The sequence below is a fragment of the Chaetodon trifascialis genome, chromosome 4 (assembly GCF_039877785.1).
Source record: "Chaetodon trifascialis isolate fChaTrf1 chromosome 4, fChaTrf1.hap1, whole genome shotgun sequence".
Lineage (NCBI taxonomy): Eukaryota > Metazoa > Chordata > Actinopteri > Chaetodontiformes > Chaetodontidae > Chaetodon > Chaetodon trifascialis.
The window spans coordinates 6,549,322-6,573,764 of NC_092059.1; the positions used below are offsets into that span (position 1 = coordinate 6,549,322).

At 46.7% G+C, this 24,443-nt stretch overlaps 1 protein-coding gene across 2 annotated transcripts; it reads right to left on the reverse strand.

Annotated features, from left to right (window-relative positions):
- Nucleotides 1-742: 742 nt before the first annotated feature.
- Nucleotides 743-23,114, reverse strand: prrc2c (proline-rich coiled-coil 2C). Of its 2 annotated transcripts, none has more exons than XM_070960031.1 (34): nt 22,710-23,114; nt 17,077-17,246; nt 16,799-16,973; nt 16,533-16,642; nt 16,133-16,258; nt 15,699-15,997; nt 15,508-15,587; nt 14,310-14,446; nt 14,112-14,199; nt 13,313-13,496; nt 12,567-13,212; nt 12,299-12,471; nt 11,796-12,057; nt 11,465-11,675; nt 8,936-11,383; nt 8,178-8,341; nt 7,781-7,935; nt 7,215-7,632; nt 7,007-7,092; nt 6,705-6,899; nt 6,357-6,614; nt 6,145-6,237; nt 5,918-6,019; nt 5,639-5,810; nt 5,271-5,489; nt 4,951-5,072; nt 4,706-4,860; nt 4,362-4,593; nt 4,136-4,246; nt 3,740-3,934; nt 3,536-3,636; nt 3,233-3,359; nt 2,897-3,139; nt 743-2,801 (listed from the first exon to the last, which is right to left on the reverse strand). In XM_070960031.1, the coding sequence occupies exons 2-34, from the start codon at nt 17,189-17,191 to the stop codon at nt 2,511-2,513; spliced, it is 8,493 nt and encodes a 2,830-aa protein (XP_070816132.1). In that variant the 5' UTR covers nt 17,192-17,246; nt 22,710-23,114; the 3' UTR covers nt 743-2,510. The 2 variants fall into 2 exon arrangements, with proteins under 2 accessions (XP_070816132.1, XP_070816131.1); XM_070960030.1 differs by having other exon boundaries at nt 3,482-3,636.
- Nucleotides 23,115-24,443: the final 1,329 nt, after the last annotated feature.

Sequence of the window (24,443 nt, forward strand, 5' to 3'; positions counted from 1 at the left end):
CTTGGACGAGTATTTTTTGTGATAAAAAATATCACAAACTTCACATTGTGAAGTGTCAGCTGTAATCATAAATGGTAAGCGAACTGGCTGAAAACTATCTATTATCATTATAAAACTATCTATTTCCAGATTTAGTGGTTTCAATTCCTTCAAGGAAACCTTGAGAATTAAAAATTGTTTTAAGATAATAATTAGAAACTCTTTAAATTATGTAACAAAAAGAATAATAAAAAGCACTGTCACAAGGAAAGATGGAAACACAGCTCCCTCAGTTCATAAAAATTGAACTTCTTGGAGATGCATTGTTCTCACCGGATTGCAGTCATGCTTTAGAAACCAGTTAAAGACCATTCTTAATTTTTGGCTTGTGAAAATTCTTTGGCTGTGGAGTCAACACCTTCACCTGTAGTTTCCATATAAATGTTTACAGATAATTAATCAACAAAAACCTCATATGCTGCAGGAAGATAAACACCAGACAAAACCTGGCAACCCAAACACTGCTCTAACAGCTAATAACTGATCAATAAAGCACTATTAACTCCCTTACTAGGCACTGATAAAGCCATTTCCTACACCTCATTAACCCAATTCAATAGCACCTTATCTGAATGTGGTACCATTACTCCATTTACTTTCCTAAGCATCCCAAAATGCTCCTTTAAGTGTCACAGTGACACCTGGTGGTCAGACGTAGGCAAAAGCAAATGTCTTCAAGTAAAAAACAGGCATCACAGAAAAACATCTTTACAGTATATTATTTTTATTAGTTTCTGTAACCAAACCGAGAGAATGTAAATAAGACCGTACATATTTTAATACAGCGATGAAACCCCTGTACAAGTTCAACAAAAGAAAAAAAAAAAAAGAAAACAAACAAAAAAAAAACATTACCCTCCCTCCCCTCATCCATCCTTCAAAGCAAGGACTGTTCCCCTGGCTAGGGTTGAGGTGAGGAGGACACCCCTCCTCACCTCAGGGTGCATACTACTGTACATATCTGAAGGACCCTTGTCGCCACAACCCCGAGATGAAAGCATTGTGGGTGGGACAGCCAGCGGAGGTGAGGCAGAGACAGAAAACAGCACTGATTGCTCTCATCAGTTAAGACAACAAAACAACAAGTGTCCTTCTGCCCAAACCCTTCGGAACACGAGGCTTCTCCTGTCATCTCTTTTTCCTCGTTCTGTGTATGTCGACCCTCACGACGAGGGGGAACAAGAACAAGACACACTTAAAAGTTTTCTACTGTTTTCAACAATCAACTCCTCACCGTTAACTATTCCTCTAAATCGCCCTATCCTGCTATACTCTAGCTAAGGGCACTGAAATCAGTCAATAGCAGCAGGTCTGGGTGCTTTACAGTGAAGTGTGTATAGGTGTGTGTTTGTGTGACAGCAAAGATGGGTGTGAAAGCAGTGAAAGGGTGTGTGACAGTAGCCCCTAAACTGCGAGCAGTGATCATACATCATCCATATAATCCTCGAAGTCCCACTCAAAACTGTGCTGCCACGGCCACAGCAATCCTAAAAGGCGGTGACATCATCGCTGCGCTGCTTTAACCTTTGGCTAAATATACAGGAGAGTCCAGCTACAAGCGTTCCCCCTGTTTATACCACAAACACACACCCGACACACACACCCCAACACGTCAATAATTCTCAGGCAAGGAGATGAGAGCAGAAGGCATGAGCACAGGCTCACAGGCAGACTAATCAATAAATCAATCATTAAATTCAATTAACTGCTGCAATTTTCACATTTCCATTCTGGTAAAACAAAACAAAACAAAAAAAACAAAACAAAACAAAAACAACCCATGAACAAAAATGACAACAGAGTTTCTGATTTCATGTCTGTGCGGTAACCGTGGATGAAACCGTTGAGTGAATGTGTGTGTGCGTGTGTGCGTGTGTTTGGTAATGTGGTGCAACTCCACGTGCACAAAACTCTGGATTAGTTATGATGGGAGAGTGGGCAACAGAAAGTGTGCTTCACTAAATGACATCTCCTTAACAAGATTGTTTCGACTACAAAAACAAAACTGATTCATTCTTTCGTTAACAAAACACGTTTCTCCTATAATACGCGTGATCCTACTGGGGAAAAGAAATAAAATAAAGGAGCAGAAATCAGGAGCTATAAAAATGGCAAACTCAGCAGCAAATTTCATCTCAATTCTCTTCCTCTGACTCGCATCTTATCTACCGTCACGGTAGATTTCTATGGAACAACTTGTGCGGCCATTTTATCGGCATCTAAATATGATGGAAGAATCCAACTCAAACGCCGTCACCTACAGTGGGACAAGACAGGGGAAGAAAGAAGAGGATTATGTATACGCAGGACGGTGCCTACTCTCTGTAACCACTACCATCTGGATCTCGGCTCATCCTCCTCCCCCACACTGTCCCCCAGGGCTGATATGAGGCGGTGACTGAGTGAATGGGGCTAGATTCTCTCTCTCTTCCATCCATGCATATCGTCGTCTGAAGAGGGTTGGCCGCTCTTTACTTGCCCTCTTCTGGTTTGATAGCCTGCGGTTTTATGGGGCCAGTCCGTATGGGCTTGGCCGTCGAGATGGGGGGCTTGTCAGAATCCGAGCGGTCGCCTCCTCCCTGGTGGTTTGGGGCCGAGGTGTCGAGAGGGGGTTTTCCTCCCTGGTCGAGCCGAGACACTTTGCTGACTTGCGGTGCCTTGAGTTGCTGCTGTTGCTGTTGCTGTTGCTGCTGCTGCTGCTGCTGTTGCTGCTCTGAGAAGAACTTGTGAGTGGACTGGAGCACCTCAGCCCGCTGCTTTGCCTACAGAGCGATAGAGCAAACATTAAAGTCACCCTCTGGTGGTCCAGTTAATAAAACAGGTGCACAGACCCAGCAGATTAAATATGAAACCACACCTTCAGGTCCTGCTCAGCTTTCAGAGCCGCCTGTGTGCCTCTGGGTGCAAGGGAGGGTCCAGGAGGTCCTCGGGGAGGGTGCTGGCTGTGCTGTGGGTGCTGAGGTCGGGGATGGGGCATGAGACCACCGCCCACATTGGGTGACATAGGGGGGCCCATGGGTGAGCGCTGGACACCTCCAGCAAAGGAGTTAGCGTGAGGAGGTCGAACCAGAGGAGAGACGATGTTGGGCTGAGACAGAATCTGAAATGAAGACGTGAAAGTTGCCTTTCATGCTCATAACCAGTGAATTATATGAACATAAACAACACAGAGGCTGTGTGACTGTTCCTCTACCTGTGGGTTGAACTGGCCAGGGAAGTGCTGTGTCATTCTCATGCCAGCAGAGCTGGGCTGAAACTGCTTCTGGTACAGCATACTGTTCATCTTACTGGACTGGCTACTAGGAGAGGTGGAGCTGGCCCTGCAGAGGAGGCAAACAATAACATCAGGTGAATAACATGCATGACAAAATGAGATGTGATGGGTCAAATGCATTGTTGACTTTGGTCTTTGTCAACACATATATTTTGTTATTTTTAATACCTTTTGCTTGCTGTGGCGTTTTGGTTCCTGTGTGTGTCGATTTGGTGGTGGTACCTGTAAGGGCTGGAGGTGGGCGTAGTGCTCCTGGCACTGACGGGAGGGGTTCCAGGTTTCACGTCCATCCCGCTGCCAAATAGTTTCAGATCCATGTCCATCTGCAAAGTGTCAACACAAAAAACTGTCAAGGCTCCACTTCTGAAAATCAAACCCAGCCTCTGTGTGTGTGTCTGAGAGCCACACACGCACTCACTACAGCACCTTGCTAGTGGGCGGCTGCATCATGCTGTGGTTGGGGCCCATGATGCCTCGGTATGGCTGGGAGACAGGGGGCTGTCGGTTGATGTTGGGGGGCTGGGCTTGAGGAGGAGTCGGCGGCAGCGCCAGGAGGGGCTGGCCTCCACCTGAGCCAAAGTTTGGCAGGGACAACTGGGAATTGGGCAGAGGGACTGTCACCTGGAGAGAGATTAAAGAGGCGCAAATGTTACAGCCTGAGAAAAAAAAATCAGTTAATGGACAGAAAATGCCCCCCCACACACACACCACACACACCACAGGAAATCATAGAAAGTTGGGATTTTGATGATTGGTTAAGACAGAAAAGCTAAGAGGTTTCTAAACATTAAGTGTCCATTATCATGTTTGTATGTACGTTACCTGTTGCATTGCAGAACTGGGCGACTGAGTGTTGCTATAGTAGCTACTCTGGCCATGTTGCTGCACCTGCCCCGAGTACATGTTTGAATGCTGATTCATGCCTTGTCGAGCCTGAACCAAAGATGCAAACATGTCAGATGGAATATATGCATAAAAAATACAGACTGTGGCAAAATGTCTATACTGTAAGGCAGAATGAAATATTTCTGGTGAACAGATTGGTTACCTGCAGCAGGTGGGTGTCAATGAGCTGGGAGCCTCCCATGCCGGAGGGCTGGTTGAGCTGTGGCTCAAACAGAATGGGAATGTGCTGGGTGGAGGAGGGCTGCTGATAGGCGAGATTAGACTGAGGCTTGCCCAGCTCAGGTGCCTGCACGCCAGGGTAGCTATGCAGGGACGGTCCCGACAGCATCATGGAGGGCTGTGACAGGCTGCTCTGCATGAACGCCTGCTGAGACCTGACAGAGGACAGATCAGGAAACAGGATCAGATGACAGAGCTCGCACAGTACTGCATGTTTCTGTAATGTTTTAGAGCAGTGAACAGAATACCTGCGGTGCTGTGTCTTACCTGTAAGGCTGCAGAGAGGAGCTGAACAGGTCCTGTGGCTGCGAGACGGGAGGACCAGTGCTGAGTCCTAGCTGCGCCTGGTGTGTGTGTTGGTGTTGTGGCTGACCTTGCAGTGGAGCATAAATAGGGATGGGAATCTGCTGCACTGCTGTCGGCTATAAGGCGGAGAAACACAGACGGGCGGTTACACCTTCAGCAGTTAAAAACATTCCTGGAGCACGTTACTGACCCACAGAAAACCCTACCTGCGAGAGGCCGGGCTGGAAGCCTTGCTGCTGCGCCAGGGAGGGAGGTGCCAAGCGAGGGTGGGGGGTACTGAAGAGGTGGCTAGTGTCCATGTAGAAGGCTGGAATCTGAGCTGCAGAACCTGAGACCACAAGGGATTAAATATTAGAGATCATTGGCAGATATGAACAAGTCTTCAACAATGAAACCGAACTGCTACGGATGAAAAACAGTTTGCGTTCTAATTTGATATTAAAAACATATATATGTTCAAGAACAAACAATTTGCACTTCAAAACCCTTGTTTCGAAGCAGCCAATGTTTGTTGGAACTCACTCACCTGCTGCAGACTGAGAGACGTACACCTGTGGGGTCTGCTGCTGCTGGGGCAGGAGGGGAGGCACGCAGCCCAACTGGGAGAAGCTGCTGCTACTACTGCTACTGCTGGAGGACAGACTTCCACCCTGCAGCTGCTGGGGCTTCACCTTACAGATGTTAGGAGGGTCAGAGGCTGTGGTGGTCTTGGTGCTGAGGGATGACGTCGTGTAGGTACCAGAACCTGCATGGTGGAGATAAAGACATGGCGAATGAGATATCGTAAAGGATGCCTGGATGATGCACAGAATCCCAAAACAAACACACAGGCGAGTCCGTCTGCTGTACAGAGTCAGACCAACAATACTGTTGGAGGTATGCAGTAGATGTTACCTGACAGCGAGGTGCTGGGGGTAACAGAGGCCACAGGGATCTGCGGCATGGAGGCTGAGGAGAACGTGGAGTACGAGGATGCACAGGAGGTGATTGGGGAGGAGGAGGAGGTGACCGGAGAATTCTTCTCCAGACTGGGGGAGTTCTCCCATGCTTTACGAGCCGATTCCATCTGAGGAGGAGATGCAAATAAATGAGCGCTCAGGTAATGTTTCACCGACACTCCACACGGAGGCATTTCTTTGAGAGAGTGGTGCTGGAGTTTCCTGAACTGTGTACCTTCAGCGTTAGATCGACAGTAGCAGGAGAGACGGTGCTGAGGCTGGAGCTCTGCTGCAGGGTCTCTCGTCGAGGGAGGGGCAATGAGTGAGGTAGTGCCACCTGAAACACATCAAAAAGCCCCAAATTCAGTGTTTGAATACTGCCATCTCAAAACAACTGCCAGCCCCAAATGTGTGATCTCTTCAGATTGGAAACTGTAAGCCAGTGTAAGGATGAGCACTCACATTTGCCACCAAACTCTCTTCCATTTTGTTCCCTCCTGTGGGGACACTGTCAGCCAGCGAGGAGGAGGGGGTGGTGTAGTCTGTGACGGACTCCTGAGAGGAATAGACATAAGTACATGAAGTGGAGTTAGAAAAACATCTATGACTCGGTTCACATGACTCACTTTAAAAAAAAAAAAAAAAAGCTGTGAGGTTATGTGACAGCGATATACCTTCGAGTTACTGTTGTACTCTGCTGAGGGGACTGTGATCATGCCCTCGATGTCTCCTCCCAGCTCTGGTACTGTGGTGTCACTGGTGGGAGGACTGGAGTCTGTGGCTCTACTGACGACCCCCCCAGGGACTCCACCCTCCAGCCCCTCGCCTTCACCTCCACGTGCGTCTTTGGCCTTGCGGTTCTTCAGAGAGCGCTCTTTGCCGATGGGACCTGGCTTGTACTCCTTGGTTTCCACTGGTTCCATTTCGGGAAGCTGGGGAGGGATTAAACATTTACATTAGAGTGGAGTTTTTACAGAATTAATAGGACTCTGCCGTTTGAGTTTTGACCACCACAAAGCTACCTTCTGTGTTTTGATTGGTCCAGCTCGAGGTTGTTTCTGTCTCTGTTCTTTGGGAGCAGGTAGTTTGTTTTCAGAGCCAGTTTCTAGCAACGCTGGAACTCCATCACTGTCAGTGCTGCCTGCAGACGATGGTGCTCCAAACTGAATACTGTCTATTGCCAATTCAACACTGCCCTCTGATCCAGGCTTCACACCCTGAAACAAAAACACATTTTTTTTTTCACAGTTTATCCCATCAAAGGCATCAGAAGGAGCATTCAACAAAAGATGGACAATAGGTAAGATGGGTATTTTTAACATACCTCAGAGGAGACCGTGCCAGTAAAGGAGGTAAGAGGTTTGTTCCAGGCACTCACAGAAGGTGGCTGGGGAGGGCTGATTGGACCAACTGGAATATACATAATACATATCTTAGACAAGAGCTTGCTGATAAATTCACTTCTGCATCTCAAGATCTAGAGTCAAGACAAATTTAGGACATTTTGAACAAGAACTGATGTAGCCACTCACGCTTCTTGACGTCAGGAAGGACGGTGGAGCCCGCTACCTTGTTCTCCCACAGTTCTGTACCTAGAGTGCTGTGTGTCTGCGCAGGTGCCGGGGGGAGGCTCTTTGAGGTAAAGTCCACAGTGGCAGGGGGGATGGTGGGCAGAGGAGCCACGGTTCCTTCCAGAGTCTGAGGGGATGCAGCGGGCTGGGACGGGGCAAGGTGAGGATGCTGGGGAGCAGGAATAGGAGGCTGCTGTTGGGTTTGAGGTGTGGAGGCTACAGGAGGCTGAGGCTGTGAGGACTGTTGCTGCTGCTGTTGTTGTTGTTGTTGTTGTTGCTGCTGCTGCTGTTGTTGCGACGACTGTTTTTTAGCAAATCTTGGTGGCAGCTTTCCTCCACCCCCTCTGCCCTTCTCACCAGAGCCTTTTTTACTCCAGTTCTGTGGAGTATAAGAAGCATTATTACAGTACACTGTATCAACAGAGGTAATACTGTATCAAAGAGGTACAGCTCATTATCACCACAGTAAAGCACTGCTGCTTTAGGAAACATATTTTAAACAATGTAACACAGGCTATGGCTCTTACTTGAGTAGTCTGCTCTTCCTTTTTCCGTTTCTCTTCGTCCTGCAGGCGTTTTTGCTGCTTACGGGAGACCACCTCTGTGAAGCCGTCATCATTGGTGCTGGACTGTGGGTCCTCTGTGGTGGTGACCTCTGGGTGGTCATCAATGATCACGACACCTACAGTGCAGGGACAAAAAAAAAACCCATGATTTATAATGCACAACAGCATTTAACAGCAGATAGCAACATCTCCTTATTTCTGGGAGAGAACAAAAATTTGTAACCCTACATAAATAAATCAGAAAATAAATAACCACTGCTGGTGCATAAAGTAGCACCCAGCAGCATCTCTTTGCTTTTGGTCCCAATAAACATTTAACGTTCGTCTTAAGTGTCAGAGTATCAATGTTTTTACTTACTGGCATAATTGTTCAGATCAAACTGAGAAAGAGCATTCTCCTTGGGCTTCTTGGCGGCCTGTTTGGCCTCATCTTTGCGACGGGCAGACTGCTCTTTTGTGGACCTCTGGGCTGCTCCACCAGCTGCTGCTGCCGTCGCCTCTGAGTTCTGCTGGGCTGCAGGGCTGTTTGATTTAAAGAAACATGTTGAAGACAATGAGAAAAATGTAGTTGCTGACAGCACCAGCGTGGTGGTGAAAACCTGGGACACTAACAATGCTCACATGTAAATCAAAAAGGCAATGACATGAGATTTGTGCAAATAAATCTCATTTGCAAGCCAAGAATTATGCATATAGTTTAGCACCCTCCATTCACTGAAGCAGAAGTTGACAAAAAAGACACTAGACAGCTAGAGTGGTGATGTACTTGATGAACGCAGAAAACGCTCTACTATGTTCTCCATCAATTGCGAACCAATGTCCAGTAAGAATATAAAAATACCACCACAGTGATGCCATACTTTAATGTTATCTTTACACCAAATTAAGACAGGCAATAGCAACAATTTACTGAAATATGTAGATCCTGCAATAGTGTTCTGCAACGCCACTATTAATCCGGAAGAATAGCACACAAAAGGTTTATTGTGTGTGAATAAACCTGCGGTGTTATTCTACCGCCCACTGCTCACTGAGTCAACTTCATTGTGCAAGTGTTAATGTAAGCAGACAAAATAAATGCTTAACAACAAACAAAGCCTGATTGTTCAAACTCACCCTTTACGGCCGGCTTTGGCCCCTCCCCTCCGCTCCCCCTTGCCCCCTGTGTAACTCCGGCCTGGTTTGGCTCCACTGTTGCCTCTACGATTCTGTCTCTCTGTAGGCCTTTGGCTCGAGAAACTCCTCTTGGCTGCAGGAGCCCCGTCACGTTTTGGAGTCACCCCTCCATCAGGAGGGCTTTTACTGGGGGTCAGAGAGCCCTGGGGGGGCACAGGTGCTGGGGCAGACGCAGTGGCTGCTTCGTTAGCGGCCTCCAATGCTCCTTTCCTTTCCTCTCGCTCTCTCCTTTCGTTGAAGTCGCTGCTCTCAGACGCAGTTTCCCATTCCTCATTGGCTTGATCTGAAGAGTTCTGGTTGGATAAGTCAGGGGACTTGGTACCGACTGCAGTGACGGTGGGGCTGCTGGTCTCAGGCAAGGGAGCTTCCACAGGAGAAGGCAAGTCCGTTGCAGGCATGGTGGCTGCCACCTCCGCAGGCACAGTTACAGGGGTTCCTGGAGCTCTAGACAGGGTTGGGGAGAGTGAGATTGGGGCAGGGGCAGAGCTAGAGCTCAGGACAGCAGCAGCAGGCACTGGGAGTAGAGGGACAGGGGGACTTGGGGCTGTCTCTCCACTAGCTAACACTGCAGCCTCCCGCTCTTTCAAGCGCCTGAAGCGGGGAGGTTTATCTTGCCTGGGGGGCCGTGCTGGTCTGGAACGACGAGGCCTTTCTCTACTACTCTGAGGAGCCCCATCCCCAAATTTCTTGCCATCAGACTTAGGGGGCCGTCGGTCAGAGGGAGGATTGTCATATCTTGATGTGGACTCTGTGTCCTCAGGCCTGAATGTCTCCATGGGTTTAGAGGGCCACTGAGAGGAGGACTCTCTAGCTGCTGGCCGTCTAAGAGGGGCTGAGCGAGGGCCACCGCGTTCCCTTGCTCCGCCTCGTCTACTGTAAAGTCCTCCTCTTCCTCGCCGAGAAGGCTCTCCTTTAGGAAGGAATCCTGGCTTGGGCCTGCTTTCATCATCCCCTCTGGATCCAACCTTTTCCCCCATGTGAGGAGGTCCAAAGCCTGGCTTGTGGGCACCAGACCGGGCTTCCCCAGGGAGCTCTCGTCTAAGTGGACGGCTAGGTTTGGTACTAGGCTCACGGTCAGAGGGTCCAGTATCACTAGCAGACTCCCTCCCACCTTCACTTTCAGAATCTGTGTCCGAACCACGGCGCCGTCTACGTTTTGGTATAACCTCAAAGTCTGAGCTCTCGCTGCGTGTTTCACTTTCCTCCCTGTTGCGGAAGGCAGCAGCACCTCCAGCAGAAGGCAAATCAGAGCGTGATCGGGGCTCTCTGTAAGGATATTCTGCACGACTTCGACCACGACTCCCCCTGCCTCGGCCACTGTAAGTCCCCCGGTAGCTCCGTCCTCTGGAGTAATACTCCCCTCGACCACGTCCTTTGAAATTTGAGTCAACAGGCCACTCTCTCTCTCTGTCCTTGTCCATTTCCTTCTCCCTCTCACGTTCCCTCTCTCTTTCCTCTCGTCGGTAAGCACGTGGAGGAAGATTGGACTCTTTCCTGGAAGGCAGTTTGGGTTCGGGATGTTTGTCATTGCTGGGCGGTTTGTCTACTTTCTCCTCCTGAGAGGAAGAGGTTGGAGCCCCAGATGAAGGCAGGGAATCCCTGGTTCTCTGATGGAGAGCTGGTGTTTCCTCAGCCGGAGCAGCTTCTCTCTTCCCCTCACCCTGAGGTCTTGAGCCCTCAGACACAGCAGCAGCTGCAGAAGGAGCTTTGGACAACTGATCCTTTTTGGACCGGTCTCCTCTTTCCCCTCTCTCGTGACGCTTTTCTCTCTCTTCTCTTTGCTCCCTCTCTTCTTTCATGTCCCTTAAGACAGGCTTCTTTATTGGGCCAGACCTGCGGACAGGTCTGTCTCCCCCCAGTCCTTCTCTGCGCCCGGCTCCTGATCTCCCACCCCAGCGAAGGTCAGTTTTCTGCTTGTTAGGGGCTGGCAGAGGCAGCTTCTCTTGTTTGTGTAATCCATCAGCAGGAGGTGTAGCCCTGTTGTTGGCCACTGCAGCCTGGGGATAGAGGTCATTCTGGGGCTTATCATCAGCCCGTTCTCCTGTGTCCTGTAGTTCTAGTGATTTTGTTCCCAAGGGTAGCCCATCAAACCTGGGCTCATCCAGCTTGAGGGAGTGGCTGGAGCCCTGGGAGACACTCCTCTGGAGCATAGCTTGACCAAGAGCTTCAACCTCTTCCCCACTGGGTAGCCCTGACTCCTCAGTATCAAACGCTGGGCCTACGGGGACCCTGTCTAGAGGCCCTGATGTATCCTCTGGGCCCTGGGTAAATGCTGACAGGGACTCTGAAGGGTCCTGGAAAAAGTTACTTTTATGTGAGTCCACTGCACTGTGTTCCTGGGAATACATAGCTGGGAGACCCCTGTCCAGATCCAAACCCGAGTCGATCCTGCAGAGAAACAATTATTTTTATTGTTTCATGAGCTAAAATTATATGTTTTAATTAACTTATTCATTCATACATACAAACCTTGGCTCCTTGTTATCATCTCGCCCTTTTGGAGGAGTAACAGATGGCAATGGCTCTGACTGTGGGTATGGGTCCGATCCCCATACCATCCGTGAATCTGAGGGCAGACCGTGGTCACGAATTGGTCGAGTCAAGTGGTCAAAGGAGTCCGAGCTGGAGCTGGAGTTGTCACCAGGCTCTCTGCGCACGATCTGCTTAGGAGGCATCCTCCCTGGAGAGGACAAAACAGAACGGCTTCAAACAGGCTGTCTGGAACATCTGTCAGCTTTTCAGTGCATAAAGCACAAACAAAGACATTCATTCTCCATTGCTATTCCACATAACTCCCTACCAGGGTGAATGTTAGTTGGCATGTCCATGGGAGGACGTCCTGACATCATGCGGGGGTCCATGTAGGACTGCATCATGAGCCAGCGGGGGTCAAACCCCATGGAGGCCAGGTGCTGGTGATGGGGGCCCATAGGTTGATACATGGAGCGGTGCTGCTGTTGCTGCTGCTGTTGGGTAGCTGGAACTCCACCACCACCTGATGGGGACACGGAGCCTCCACTCTGCTGTTGCTGTTGTTGCCATTGTTGCTGCTTCATCTGCTCCTGAGGAACAGCAACAAAGAAAATGTGATCAGTAATCACCATTTTGTGTCAATGTCATCACCATATCGTCCAATCAAAGCCTAGGTGTTTGCACAGTGATGGCGCCAATATGCTTATGTATTATATTAGGTGCATCCCCTTTTGGTGGACAGTTGGGAAAGTAGCCCAGTAGTCCCTGACACACCCACATATTATGATTTAACCAGCCATTACCTAGAAGCCAAGCAGTGGACATCTTTACCTGCTGTCTGAGGAAACGAGGTGGCAAAGACTTCTGAAACTGTTTGGAGTAGCCTGAGGTGAGAGAGGGACGCATAGCAGCTGCCGCTTCTCCTTCCAGTTGCGGTGGTGCCACAGGGACCTCCTCACCACTGGGGGTGTCCATGTGCGGCATAGACAGGTGGGGCTCATCCACTGCAAGAAAACGAAATCAACAGTACTCGCATCAGTTGCAGCTGTACAATGATGTTTTACATGCAGCTTTGATAAACTGCTCTGGCATAGCTAACCTCTGCTGTCTTCTATGTTGAAATAGTCTCGTATAGGCACTGTTGTCCGGTCAGCCTGGTTCTCCTCCATCAGGGGGCCGACCTCAACCAAGGAGCTCTCTCCTTCACTCTGAGGCTCAGGAGCTATGGTCACAGGTCTCTGGACAGGGGGGCTAGGCTGACGAGGCAAGTGAACCTCCTCCTCTACAATTGGTTCTACTCGCTCTCGTTCACGCTCCATCCTCTCCCCGTCTCGATCCACCCTCTCAGGTAGAGGAGCTTGCATGATTGGCGGCTGTGATTGTGAAACTGGGATTGAAGGTACAGGACTGGATACAGGAGCAGGAGCTGATGAGGAGGATTCCTCATGAGCCACTCCTGCATCGTCATTGGTGGTCTGAGCAGGGGCAGATTTGCCCTCAGTTGCCTGCCGGTGTTTTTCATTGAGACGTTTAAGTTTTTCAGCACAGGCAGCGAGCCGTTGTTCTTCCATGCGCCTTTCTTCTTCCTCTCTCCTCCGTCTGGCTCGTTCCACAGCTTCTGAAATTTCTGCAGGCTTCTTGCGCTTCTGTCGCCAGGCCTCAGAGTCCTCCTCAGCACCAGGTGGTGCTGCAGCCTGTGGCTTGCTCGCACGTGGTGCTCCGCCACCAACAGAGCGACTGCCCCCCTGGAGAATAGAGAAATTAGGACAGATGGAGAGTCAGTAGGCTGCTGTTAAAAGACTGCACACATGATGGGAGGCTTGTGTAATGCATATTTAGCTTTACCTGATAGTCCTGAGGAGCAGCTGACTTATTGTACTGCCCCATACTGCCAGGTGATGGCGCTCTGGGATCCACAGTGTCAGCCCATGCAGCTTTACTGCTCCCACGGTCCTCAGACCCCTCCTTCCAGCCCTCCTGGCTGTCCGACGGCCGAGATCTTATACGCTCCACTTTACCCATCCACTCCCTGAAAACAACATTAATATAGTTAAGTTAAGTAAAAAAAAACTCTAAACATCAGAGGTTACTTCAGCGGACAACCATCTCAGTAAGCTAGCTCTCCTAAGGCACTCACTGCAAGCTCAGACTGCACATCAAAACCTCATTACAAGTGCTCTCACTGGACACAATTTGGCTTTGATACGAACACAAATCACATATTTCACATTACTGTCAGCCATGTTTCAAGGCATGCCATGGGGAGGTGGATTTCTCTTCTTTGTTTTCGCATTGATGTTTTGTTGCATACCACACCTCTCTGTTCATTTGTGTATATGAAAGTAAAAGTATAATATGAAAATCAACTTGCAAAGGATTACATTTTTTTGTTGTCTAACTTCACCGTAATAGATTTTCAAGTAAAAATGATTTTTTTGTAGTTTTTAGTAAGTATGCACTGGTAGGGTAACTTTAGACAACAATCTAAATTTTTCAAATGTCCAAAAGTTGACTTTAAATGCATTTAATGATTTCTGCAGGGTAAGAAAATAATCAAAGCATTTATGGCACTCCTCTGATTCTACAGTAGTGAAGCACAGAAGCTAAAATGCGAGTGTTGAGAAGTTTAAATCAAAATACTCACCAGTTTTCTCTCTTGTCTTTAGCAGCTTGGTTCTCCTCATCATCACTGAAGTTTAATTTCTCAGTGTAGTCCACCTCCATCTGAGCTCCTGGATTGCAGAACGGACAGGATTGATAAGATACTAGAACTACTGTGAAATGTCCTTTTTCGACTGTGTACTTAAATACTATAGTTCAAGGCTAACATGTAGGTACTAACCTGCCCAGCCCTCATCAGCATCAGTGTCTAAGTTGTCTAGCTCTTTCAGTTCTGTTGCGCTGACGATAGAGGGTCTGTCTGGGTCCTGGAGCCAGGACTGAGGGGGAGCCTGCTGGGGTCGTGCTGCACGAGGACCCCTGAACACCCAACAGAGAGAAAGGGAGAGTGAAGTTAATTACAGGACCTGGTCAAGCACATTAACTTTTTTCTCTGACGAACTCTATGCAACAGGGGTGGGGAACCTCTGGTCTCCAGGCCATGTACCGTTTGATCTGGCTCGCGAGGCAATTCATAAAAAGAAAAAAGTACTGACTTTTCTGTGACAAAAAAAAAAAGAGTAGTGTAAAATGGCAGACACATTTTTCTAAATGGCTGCTGAAAATAACAAGCAAGTAGTGTCTGATATCGTGTCAATGCACCATTTTTTTTGTTAAACTAAAAGGCAAACCAGTTAATGCTCTTCGGCAGACCAACAAGAAGCTTTCACAAAAACGCATCCTGACGGAGAGCGAGATAACAGCTATGAAGCCAAAACCTTGTTCAGAGAGAGAATTTGTGAAGGAGTGTCTTGTTGCCGCTGCACAGCTGCTAGGACTGGGGCTGACTAAGTAATATTATTCCAAGGTGTCAGTTCATCTCGATAATAATTCAAGGAGATAAAGGGTTCAAATCTGGCTATTGTAAAGGCTCATTTCTGGTGAAGACTAAGAGACCCAACCCTGGGAAACCAGCTGTGTGTAGCAGCATCATCATCACACCATCTGACATCAAACACCTCAGCGAAGAGAAGCAGTTCCAGTCATCACAGAGGTTAGTGTGATATGTGTTCAATAATTCAGTATGCCCCTTGAACAATGTTCTAAAAACTGAAATGGCCCTTGACAGGAAAAAGATTCCCCAACCCTGCTATACAAGGTACTACGATATAGTATCATGCCAAAAACGTACAAGATTCCTTTTGAACAGATATGAAGAATATGTGCTTCTGTGTCATCTTACAACATCTTATAGTTGTTCTTCAGGACACTTGTTTAGGAAAGCTAGTGTTTACCCAGCTGACATGGAAAATTAAAATCACCTTTAACTGTTTTATTCACGGAAGAATCCAGAGAATAATCAAGAAATATAATCAATAATGTATCTTTCATTTTGCTTCAACCCAGGGATCTAGGACCTAGCCTTTAAGGTGTGAACTCACTTTGCTCCATCTTGTTGTACAGGGTATCTGAAGTTTCCTTGCCCTGGGCCAAAAGACATTTGAGGATAGGCGTGGAACATCTAAAAAACAGACACAGTAATCATCACACTGGGTCAAGGAGGGATTAACACTGTGACTAGATACTGTAACTCTGATATGTGAATGTGGTCTGTCCAGAATCTCAAACTTACGTAGGGTGGCATCATGCTCCGGAAAGCAGGGTCGAAGTGAGTTGGCACCCCAGCAGGAGGCTGCTGCCCCCCGTTAAGTTTAGGCTGAGGAGGGCCAGAGGGGGGCAACCTTTCCCTGCCATCCCTCTTCTCCCTCTGACCATCAGTGGTTATGTTTCGCGCAGGCTCATCAGCTTCCCCTGGTGGTGTAGAGGTACCAAGGCCCGTACTACCCTCCTCCGGAGCCCTGTTATCCATCTCAGGGGGGCTGGGTGCAGTGTTCAAATTCCTGCCTCCACCCTCACGCCAACTGCCAACATCTAAGGAGACAGAAGGAAGAGATATATCTATTGTTTGACTTGACTTACAGTCAGGAAGCATGTGGTTCCTGAACGCCAAACAGAAAGCAATCAGTGAACACTGAATGATGTTTATGTGCATGAGTATGGCCGTACTTTGAGGTCTGAGGCTGGGCCCTGGTCCATAAGGCTCCTCCTCTTGACCCTCCCCTTTCTCCCCTTCGCCAGCTGCCTGCAAGCTGGGAAACTCCTGGTGAAATTGGCTGCTCACACGAGGAGCCCCTGTAAAATATGCATGCACATCATTATAAATGCATAAAAATCACAAGAGTGAGTACAATACAGTGACTTACAGAGAAGAAGTGAAAGGCCTAATCCTCAGCTGGAGTACAGCACCCCCTTCCAACCCAACATCACATTTAGTAGAGATCAAATGGTCTGCATTCAATGTAGACTGTAACGGTTGAGTGCTGTAGGACCATGGGCCTACAACATAGGTAATCTATGTTTTATGAGTAGGTGTAACACTTGGGGAGCCAGTGTGGAGCATATTTACCGTCTAGCTGTGCCTGCTTGTTGTTGGCCCAGGAGCGGCTGGCCCCAACAGAAAGCTCTGGTGGCTGGAGCACTGCTGCTTTGTTCTGGGGTGGGGGCGTCTCCTGTTGCCTGTGGCACATAAAACAGGATAGCATTTACAAAAAAATTCATAATTTGAAACGTGGATGACAGAACCCTCCTCCTCCTCTGACTGGACAGTGCTCAGTTTCAGTTTGTGTATGCATTTAATATTTATACACACATGCACAAGCTAATGATATTCACCTCTCTTCCCCTGCCTCAGTTCGAGATGCCCAGCCACTACCGTCTTTGGGGACAATGTTGACGTTGGGGTCGTTTCCCTTGTTCTCTGCCTTCAGGCTGGGCAGGTTGGCCGGAGGGGGCATGCGCCGGCTGACAGCAACTTTGCCCAAACTTTGGAGCCCATGTCTGGCAGCCACTGGGATGAAGAAACATTTGTTGGAGGAGAGCAAGATTGGGGTTTTTAAGAACTTCGGGGTAAGAACTTGATAATTATTAATGTTTCTATTACAGGGGCTTACCTGCAGTTTTCTGGGTTTCCAGAGATTTGCCCTTGTAGGTATTGAAGAGGCTAAGGGTTGCATACTTTGTTTTGCCATCCTTTGCCTTGGTGCTCTGCCCTGACTTCTCGGACATTTCGCTGGAAACTCATTGAGTCTGGTCCTTTGGCCTCGCCCCCAGAACCAGCCTCCTGTAGACAAGGGTGAGAGGAAAATGAAAGCACCGCAAAAGTTAGAGGTGTGGCTCTGGACACAAGAGCACAAACTGCAATAATCACGTGTCCAAAATCACAACAAACCACGACAATCACTTAGACACAAAAATGTATTAGGGGTCACAACTGGACCATTCGTGGACACCAGATGGTATAGGAAATGGGAGTTAGTATAAGGAAAGGTTGGGGGATGTCTACTGAATTGGAAAAAGACAATTTGAACAGTGAAATATTTTGTCTGTCCAACACTTGATCCACTTAATGTCTGGTCTAGTGTCAAGTCTAATGCATGACTTTAGTTGCAAATCCACTATATTGTCTGAACAGAAATGATTCGAGCCAATCTATAGGACCAGGGGTGCTCCCATGTTTTTCTTTTTTAATGAATAAATATCAATGATATAAAGCACAAACCTTTTCTGACCTTTGTTTGTTTCAATTAAGGATATGTCGTGCACAGGCAAAACAAAACCAAAAAATTACCAGTGACAAAACACCAATTTTAATTTTATATGCAGTGTGAAGGCAATATAAGAAAGCAGCAAGTCATACTGACAGGTGGGGGGCACTGAAGGCAAACGGAGCAGGATTTAGGATACTTGGAGGGGCGGCAAGAAACACGGCCAGAACTGAATTAGAGTGAGCAGTACTACGAAGAGAGAGACAGCATGTTTGGGGCTGCAATGTCTTTCCTAAGTCACACAGAGGTCATTTATTATTAACGGAGCAGTGGTGGAACAGTGTCTGTGAGTGTGTGTGGTTAGGTGTGAGCGAGCTGGTGTGTGTTGGGGGGAGCTGACAGCTCTGATGAGCTCAGTCTCTATCTGCAACTTGGCCTTGGAACAGTTTGCAAAAGGGACATCCACTTAAAGGAAAAGTCCTTTAGCTTAAAGACAACCTGGTGCTTATTTTGCAAAATAACGTTAAATGCAATGACGGCCCAAACCATGTCAGTGAAACAGGCTGCGAAAAATTAGGTACTGTAATTGCAAATGTGAAGAAACACAAAGCTCTGCAAGCACAATTCAATCAGAACCTGAATAGATGCTTGGTACATGACTGGTGTCAGTTAAGAAAGTACTGGTGTTAGTGCATGTTTACACTCGGGTGTCAAAGTGTTTCTGTGCCTCTGCTGCAGGTGTCTCTGCACACTGATCTACGCAGTATTTCACTTCAGACCTTCATCACAGCATACATGACTCAGTACAAATCCCAAATCCCATTCTATCACTGGCAGTGTGCACAATACAATGCAGAACCGTGAGGAATACAAACGGAAGCAATACTTGTTATAAACACACAAAAACAGGCGGAATACAGTGAAACACATACAAACAGGATGTGCCTTTTTAGTAGTACCATCCAATTTAATCACATTGTAAATGGGGCTTTGAGAGGGATCATGGCTGAACCATTATTAATCAGAGATGGACAGATCTATAAATAAAGCTCAGTGTCCATTAAAAGTACAGGGTGCAACACGTAGCTTCAGTGCGCCTCTTCAAATGAGTAACAATGCAATGGGACAGTGCGAGCTACACAACACTCTTACTGCTTTCTTCCTCATTTTTCTAGTTCTGGCTGTGGTTGTGGATCACTGAAGGCTGAGGAATGGTGACACTTTGATGCATTACTACAATTGAGGCTCAGGGCCCAAGAATCTGCAGATACGCTCTCCAGCTGTCTGAAAATGGTTCTTCCAGAAACAAAACACTAAAGCTTGGCACGGACAAGAGACTTTAACATTCGAAGAGGTGACACCACATACTGTGATTAGTGTTTTCACTGGTCTTGTTGCAGTCTTTTATGCCTACAACTAGTCCTCATCTAAGCGCTGTCACAAACGTGTGCACTTTCGAGTCCTTTGAACAAATGCTTGTTGATTTGTATGCTGTGCGTACTACGGAAGAATAAAGGCACAAAAATGATCTGGCTGAAGCTGAAGTTGAGGACCAGACTGAGTGTGGCTTCTAAATTTGGCAGAGCAGACAGCTCACAGATCAGCGGAATACAATTTATGAGGAACTGACAAGTGAAACGGTTGTATTTATCGTCATTATAAATCAGCGTTTCGAGTACAATTTGGTCATGTTCAGCAGAGATGCTTGGGAGGAGGTGGGAAGGCAAGACGATTTCAATGGACCACAAGCCTTTCATTATAAAGCACTGTGTAAATTGGTGGGTCTAGCAAAACAGTGGAGGAGCTTCACCCTCTCTTGGCTATTGAGGGTCTCTCTGAACCAAATCAGAGGGTTTTAAAGAGTCCTCAACCAGGTACAGGTGTCAAGACTGAATCTTGAGAAACCCCACAGACGAGAAATATAGCTCAGTTGAAGGAGTGTGGAGCAGAGGATGGGCGGAGGGATAAGGGATGTATGAGGATGTGTATCCTATAAGAGGCCAATCGGCACAAATGACAACAGTCCTACTTCCTCTGAGCACAGAAGACAAATTACGTTACTTGATCAATGTCAATGATACCACAGGAGAACCCTTGGGGGCAAAGTCACCTGGGGATGAGTCCTCCTCACATAAGTGTCAAGTCAGTGTACAATCCTCATCTCTTTAACTATCAACACACATTCAGTGAGGATGAACTGGAGGGACCCAGGACTTTTTTCAGATGGTTGTATAAAGAGACTGTCAGAAAAAGACATCGGATTTACCTCCCAAGCACACAATAGCATCCCTCCTCCCTGGCCTCAATCAGCTCTGCCCAACCTCCAGCATGACCCTGCACCCCTGCAGCTACTTCTGCACCACAGTCCCACAGCTTTTCATAAGCACCAACTGTCGGCCAAACAGGCTACTACACTTTTAAGTCCAGCCGTTTTATTATATTAATTTCTGATTCTAATGAAATAGTTTTGATAAACAAGCTGTGATCCGCTATGCTGATACATCCTCATTAGATGGGCCATTTCAGAAAACACTGCTGGCAGCTAATTGATGGCTGCGCAGTAAACATTAAAAAGACATTTATGGGCTTAATGAATGAACAGATTAATTATTAGTTATACAGTGCTTTTCACAGCATAGCCATCTCAAAGATGCATTACAAACACACACTAAAACAGGCAATATTGTCAAAGTAAAAGGCTTAGGTGTCAATGAATAAAAGCAATTTATAAGGGTTAATGATTATTACTTACAAAACTTCTGAGCAGTCAGGATTAGGTGTAGTTTTAAATATTAACAGCCATTTGCAGGCAGTGCGGGCTAAAACACACAGGAAGACTAATTCTGCCTTACAATAACTCACTACATGTTTATAACTGTGGGGGGCAAATTCATCACAATACACAATAACTAAGATAAGAGCATACGATGGAATAGTGGCGTTACAATGTGGCAGGGGCCACCAAATTTGGGCTTTTTCAGCCGAAATGTTTCTCCTCCAACACCACCAGCTGGCTAGGCTGAAACAGATCCTTGAGAAAAGCCCTGCAGTCCATCCATCAAGGCAAGCCCTCTTCCTCCCTTTTGTTATACTCACAACATATTTGTCTTTCCACTAGACAAGAACTAGTTTACTTGTGTGTATGTGTGCATGTGTTTCGAAGGTTCCTCCGATTTTGGCTCTCTAATGAATTTCTACTGACATTTTCCATCTGTCAAACTGTCTTGCTAGTGCTTTCCTGTCCTGTGGATGATACTTAGCAGTAAGAAATCAAGCATTCAGCTTTTGTCACTTTTGTCATGTTCACTTTAACAGAGGAATGGTTGCTCATGCTCACTTGGGAGTCTAATAGCATCAAGGAAATACAAGCCTTGCGGCAAATGAAAAGGGAACACAAAAAGTTAGTGCCCCAGCAGCACATTCTGACTCTTCAACATTGTAGAGGTGTTTCCAGGTTCAACCTGCCGGTAAGGTCAGATGACTTACCTGCAGTGCTTGTGCACCCCATTCTTTTGTCTACAGCGGGTCAGGGAACAGCCTGTCTAATGCAACAGTGAAGTCACAGAACAAGAAGTCATGCTGATGGCCTAAATGATGGGTGCTGGAAGAGCAGGCTTGTTCTTCACTCTCCCTATTGTGCTGCAGTGTAATGCTGTTTCCAGTGAAAAACTCTGGTCCGAAATCTCTAGTTGAACTGATTAGCACATGAAAGATCTACCAATTAATCCTCACTTTGCTCAGTGCAAAGAGCTTCTTCTAACATTTCTGCACTGGCTTACTGTTTTTAGCCAAATGAACAAAAGGCATGGAAAAAAAGATGAGGATTGGAAACCATTTAAGATTATTGTGGTTCTCCAACACCAGACCATCAATACCACTGAGACAGTCTCCCTTGGGAGCTGTGGCCAATTTCATCAAGCACACAAGCAAGGGGAGGGTGGCTGTGCTTTTGCTCATCGGGCACTAAAGTGCTCGAATTCAACGCCCAAATGAAACATTTGTTACTGCAAATGGCAGATTGAAGCACACACATGGGAACACTTTGGGGGATTAACCGACACAGTGCATAAAAGGCAAAGTTTGATAACAATCTATGTTAAAGTTCTGAGAAGAAGATCACAATAGAAAATTCACTTGCATCTGTTTTTTCTTTACATCAGTCAAAAAGATACCCCCATCTACAGCATCATCTTCAGATCTCTGATCTGGCCATATTGCTGAATGGTAAATCAATAAGTACTACTCAAATCAATATGTGTCTGAATGGCCTCCCACAACCTAATCAGATGCACACCCCTTTCCAATCATGGAAGCATCTAGAGGAACAATACCATGTTGCCTACTAATAATCCCCCCAGGTGGTTTCCACATGTACAAATTGAGTTTATGAATCATTATGAGTTTTTCACATCAAACCCCGCCAAACTCTCACATGCGCACACTCACACAACGATAATGTGCTCATTTATAACCACGTTTGTTGGATCTGGAAGATGTCATGACTGAGAAGGAAGCCAATGTGCTAATCTGTGCACAGGATTTAACGCTGAGACTAACACGAATAAATCAAAATGCATCGCAGGATTTCAGTCCAGTTCAGATGAGATGACAGCCAAATGTATAATGTCGTACTGTTTCTGTAAATCACTGCCATTGATGAGTCTGCAGGCCATCCTTCTTCATGAGTCAAACTACTGGTGGGCTGGGTGGCTCATACCGGCAGGGAGTAGAGGCCCTTTTCGCCCGGAACTCAACCAGACTGGGCTCAAATAACGTTTTCATAAGGCAAAAGTTACACGCTGAAATGCTAACATGATAATCTATCCAGCAACGCACACACTGATGAAACATGGTGCTGTTAGAGATCAGGCCGCCAGCTTGCATCGTTTAGCATAGTTTCGTTTCTCACTAGTCGCCATCACATCCACTTTCAGCCCTTCAGTGGCCAAACATGCTAATCAGCTAGCGCTGTGTGAACACAACACATCAGCGACTGGGCAAAACTTCAAATGTTCCGCTTGCATGACATGCTGACCCACCTGCCACCGCCGGTGCCTTCTTTGTCCTCTCGGCTGTTGTGTGGCCTGACTTGGAACCCGGTGTCGGCCTGGTTTGCGGTGGACGAATATGTGTCTGGCCGGCGGATTACAAAAGCTGGCTACCCCGCTAACCCAGTTCAGCTAACGATGGTTAGCTACTTTGCTCGTTAGCTGCCAGCAAACCGCTCTCCACATGCGCGGCTACTGTTTTACGTGTTCTGCGCCGTTTTTAATCCGCCGTCTATTCTTGTCCGTTCGGCCGTTACTGCGGGAACCGGTACGCAATCGTCCCGTGGTTCCGTGTCTCTCCTCACCCGTTATCTCGTGCCAGACCGTTTTTCTAGTTGAGTGAGGCCCCGCTCGCGCCGCGGCCTGTCGCACAATCAAAGATGGCAGACTGTAGTTGCCAGATTTGTGCTCTCATATCCCCCCTCCCAAACCCTAACCCCATGTGCAGGTGCTCAATCGCACATCTGTCACCAAAAACATCAGTCGCTCAGGTCAACCACCTGGACTTCAGGCCTCTTCACAAAAAGCAGGACAGTTCTTACCTGTTGACATTAATGGCATTGAAACTCTAGATCTGCACTTTGATAGTGGTAAATATTCATATATTTGACATATATTTGATCAAGCCAAAAAGTTATTTTCCTTGTAATGTTTACATTTCTTACATTAGTGGTGGATTGCTAACATTTATCATAGGATTAGAATAAAACATGACCCGTGGTAGGCTGAATAATAATAGCTATATTTCGTAGCCTAGTAAAAGCTGCAGGCTATTAAAACAAACAGTAACTAAGATGCAAATTAAGTCACATTCACTTCGTGATTTCATAAGAAGAGAAGACACTTCTATACATATTATCAATTGAGACATGAATATTGCATTATACTAAGAAAAAAACTGTGATGTTGGCTGCAATAATATTTGGCAAATCTACTAGCATGAACGGGCTAATTGTAGCTTCATGGTTAAGGAGTATGCCTAAATTCATTAAAAGGAGGCTGTAGCACAGACAGCTGGTTGTCGTGTTAAAGTCAATGTATGCTTCTGCTAAAGTCCTCTTGACTATTTTTGTGAGTGGTACCTGTAATCTAATCTAATGGATCTACATAGTGGACTGTTACATTCACAGGACACAGCTGTGTTTAAGCGTGTAACCATTAAAGCACAGCCGAATTAATTTAATATATTCTCAATTTGTCAAATTCGTTTACATCCCTCAAATTACCATAAGTGTCCGCAAACCTGGCAACCCAAATGTTAAGCAGTCACGCGTGGACGGTTCTTCTTCCGGGGTCTGCCGGTGGTTCACGAGCCGCGGTTAGTTTGAAGCCTATTCAAAGTCCAGCTAAAAAGTGAATCAGCTGATGAGTTTTTACTGTTGATTTTTAAAAACATAAAAAAAAGTCCCTTTGAATATCACATGCTGTGTCAGTATCTCTGCTGCTCTGCTCATAACGTTTCTAATTTCAATTCTATCTATCTATCTATCTATCTATCTATCTATCTATCTATCTATCTATCTATCTATCTATCTATCTATCTATCTATCTATCTATCTATCTATCTATATTCACTGGCATTGCTGATTTTGTTTTATTTTATTTTTTAATTTAATTTAATGCCTTGATTCTTCAGTTTTATTTTCGTGCACAATTGGGCCATCATCTTTCAAAAGAAAACTCACACTCAATGACTATTTAACTCAGCTAGATTCCAGAGGGGGA

Excerpts from the sequence above, each read along its gene's own strand:
- prrc2c (XM_070960030.1), bottom strand. The coding sequence starts at position 17,191 with ATGTCCGAGAAGTCAGGGCAGAGCACCAAGGCAAAGGATGGCAAAACA. Across the intron at positions 6,020-6,144 it reads AAGAGAGTTTGGTGGCAAAT|GTGGCACTACCTCACTCATT; the intron begins GTGAGTGCTCAT and ends GATGTGTTTCAG. Across the intron at positions 4,247-4,361 it reads TTGACACCCACCTGCTGCAG|GCTCGACAAGGCATGAATCA; the intron begins GTAACCAATCTG and ends TCTTTGGTTCAG.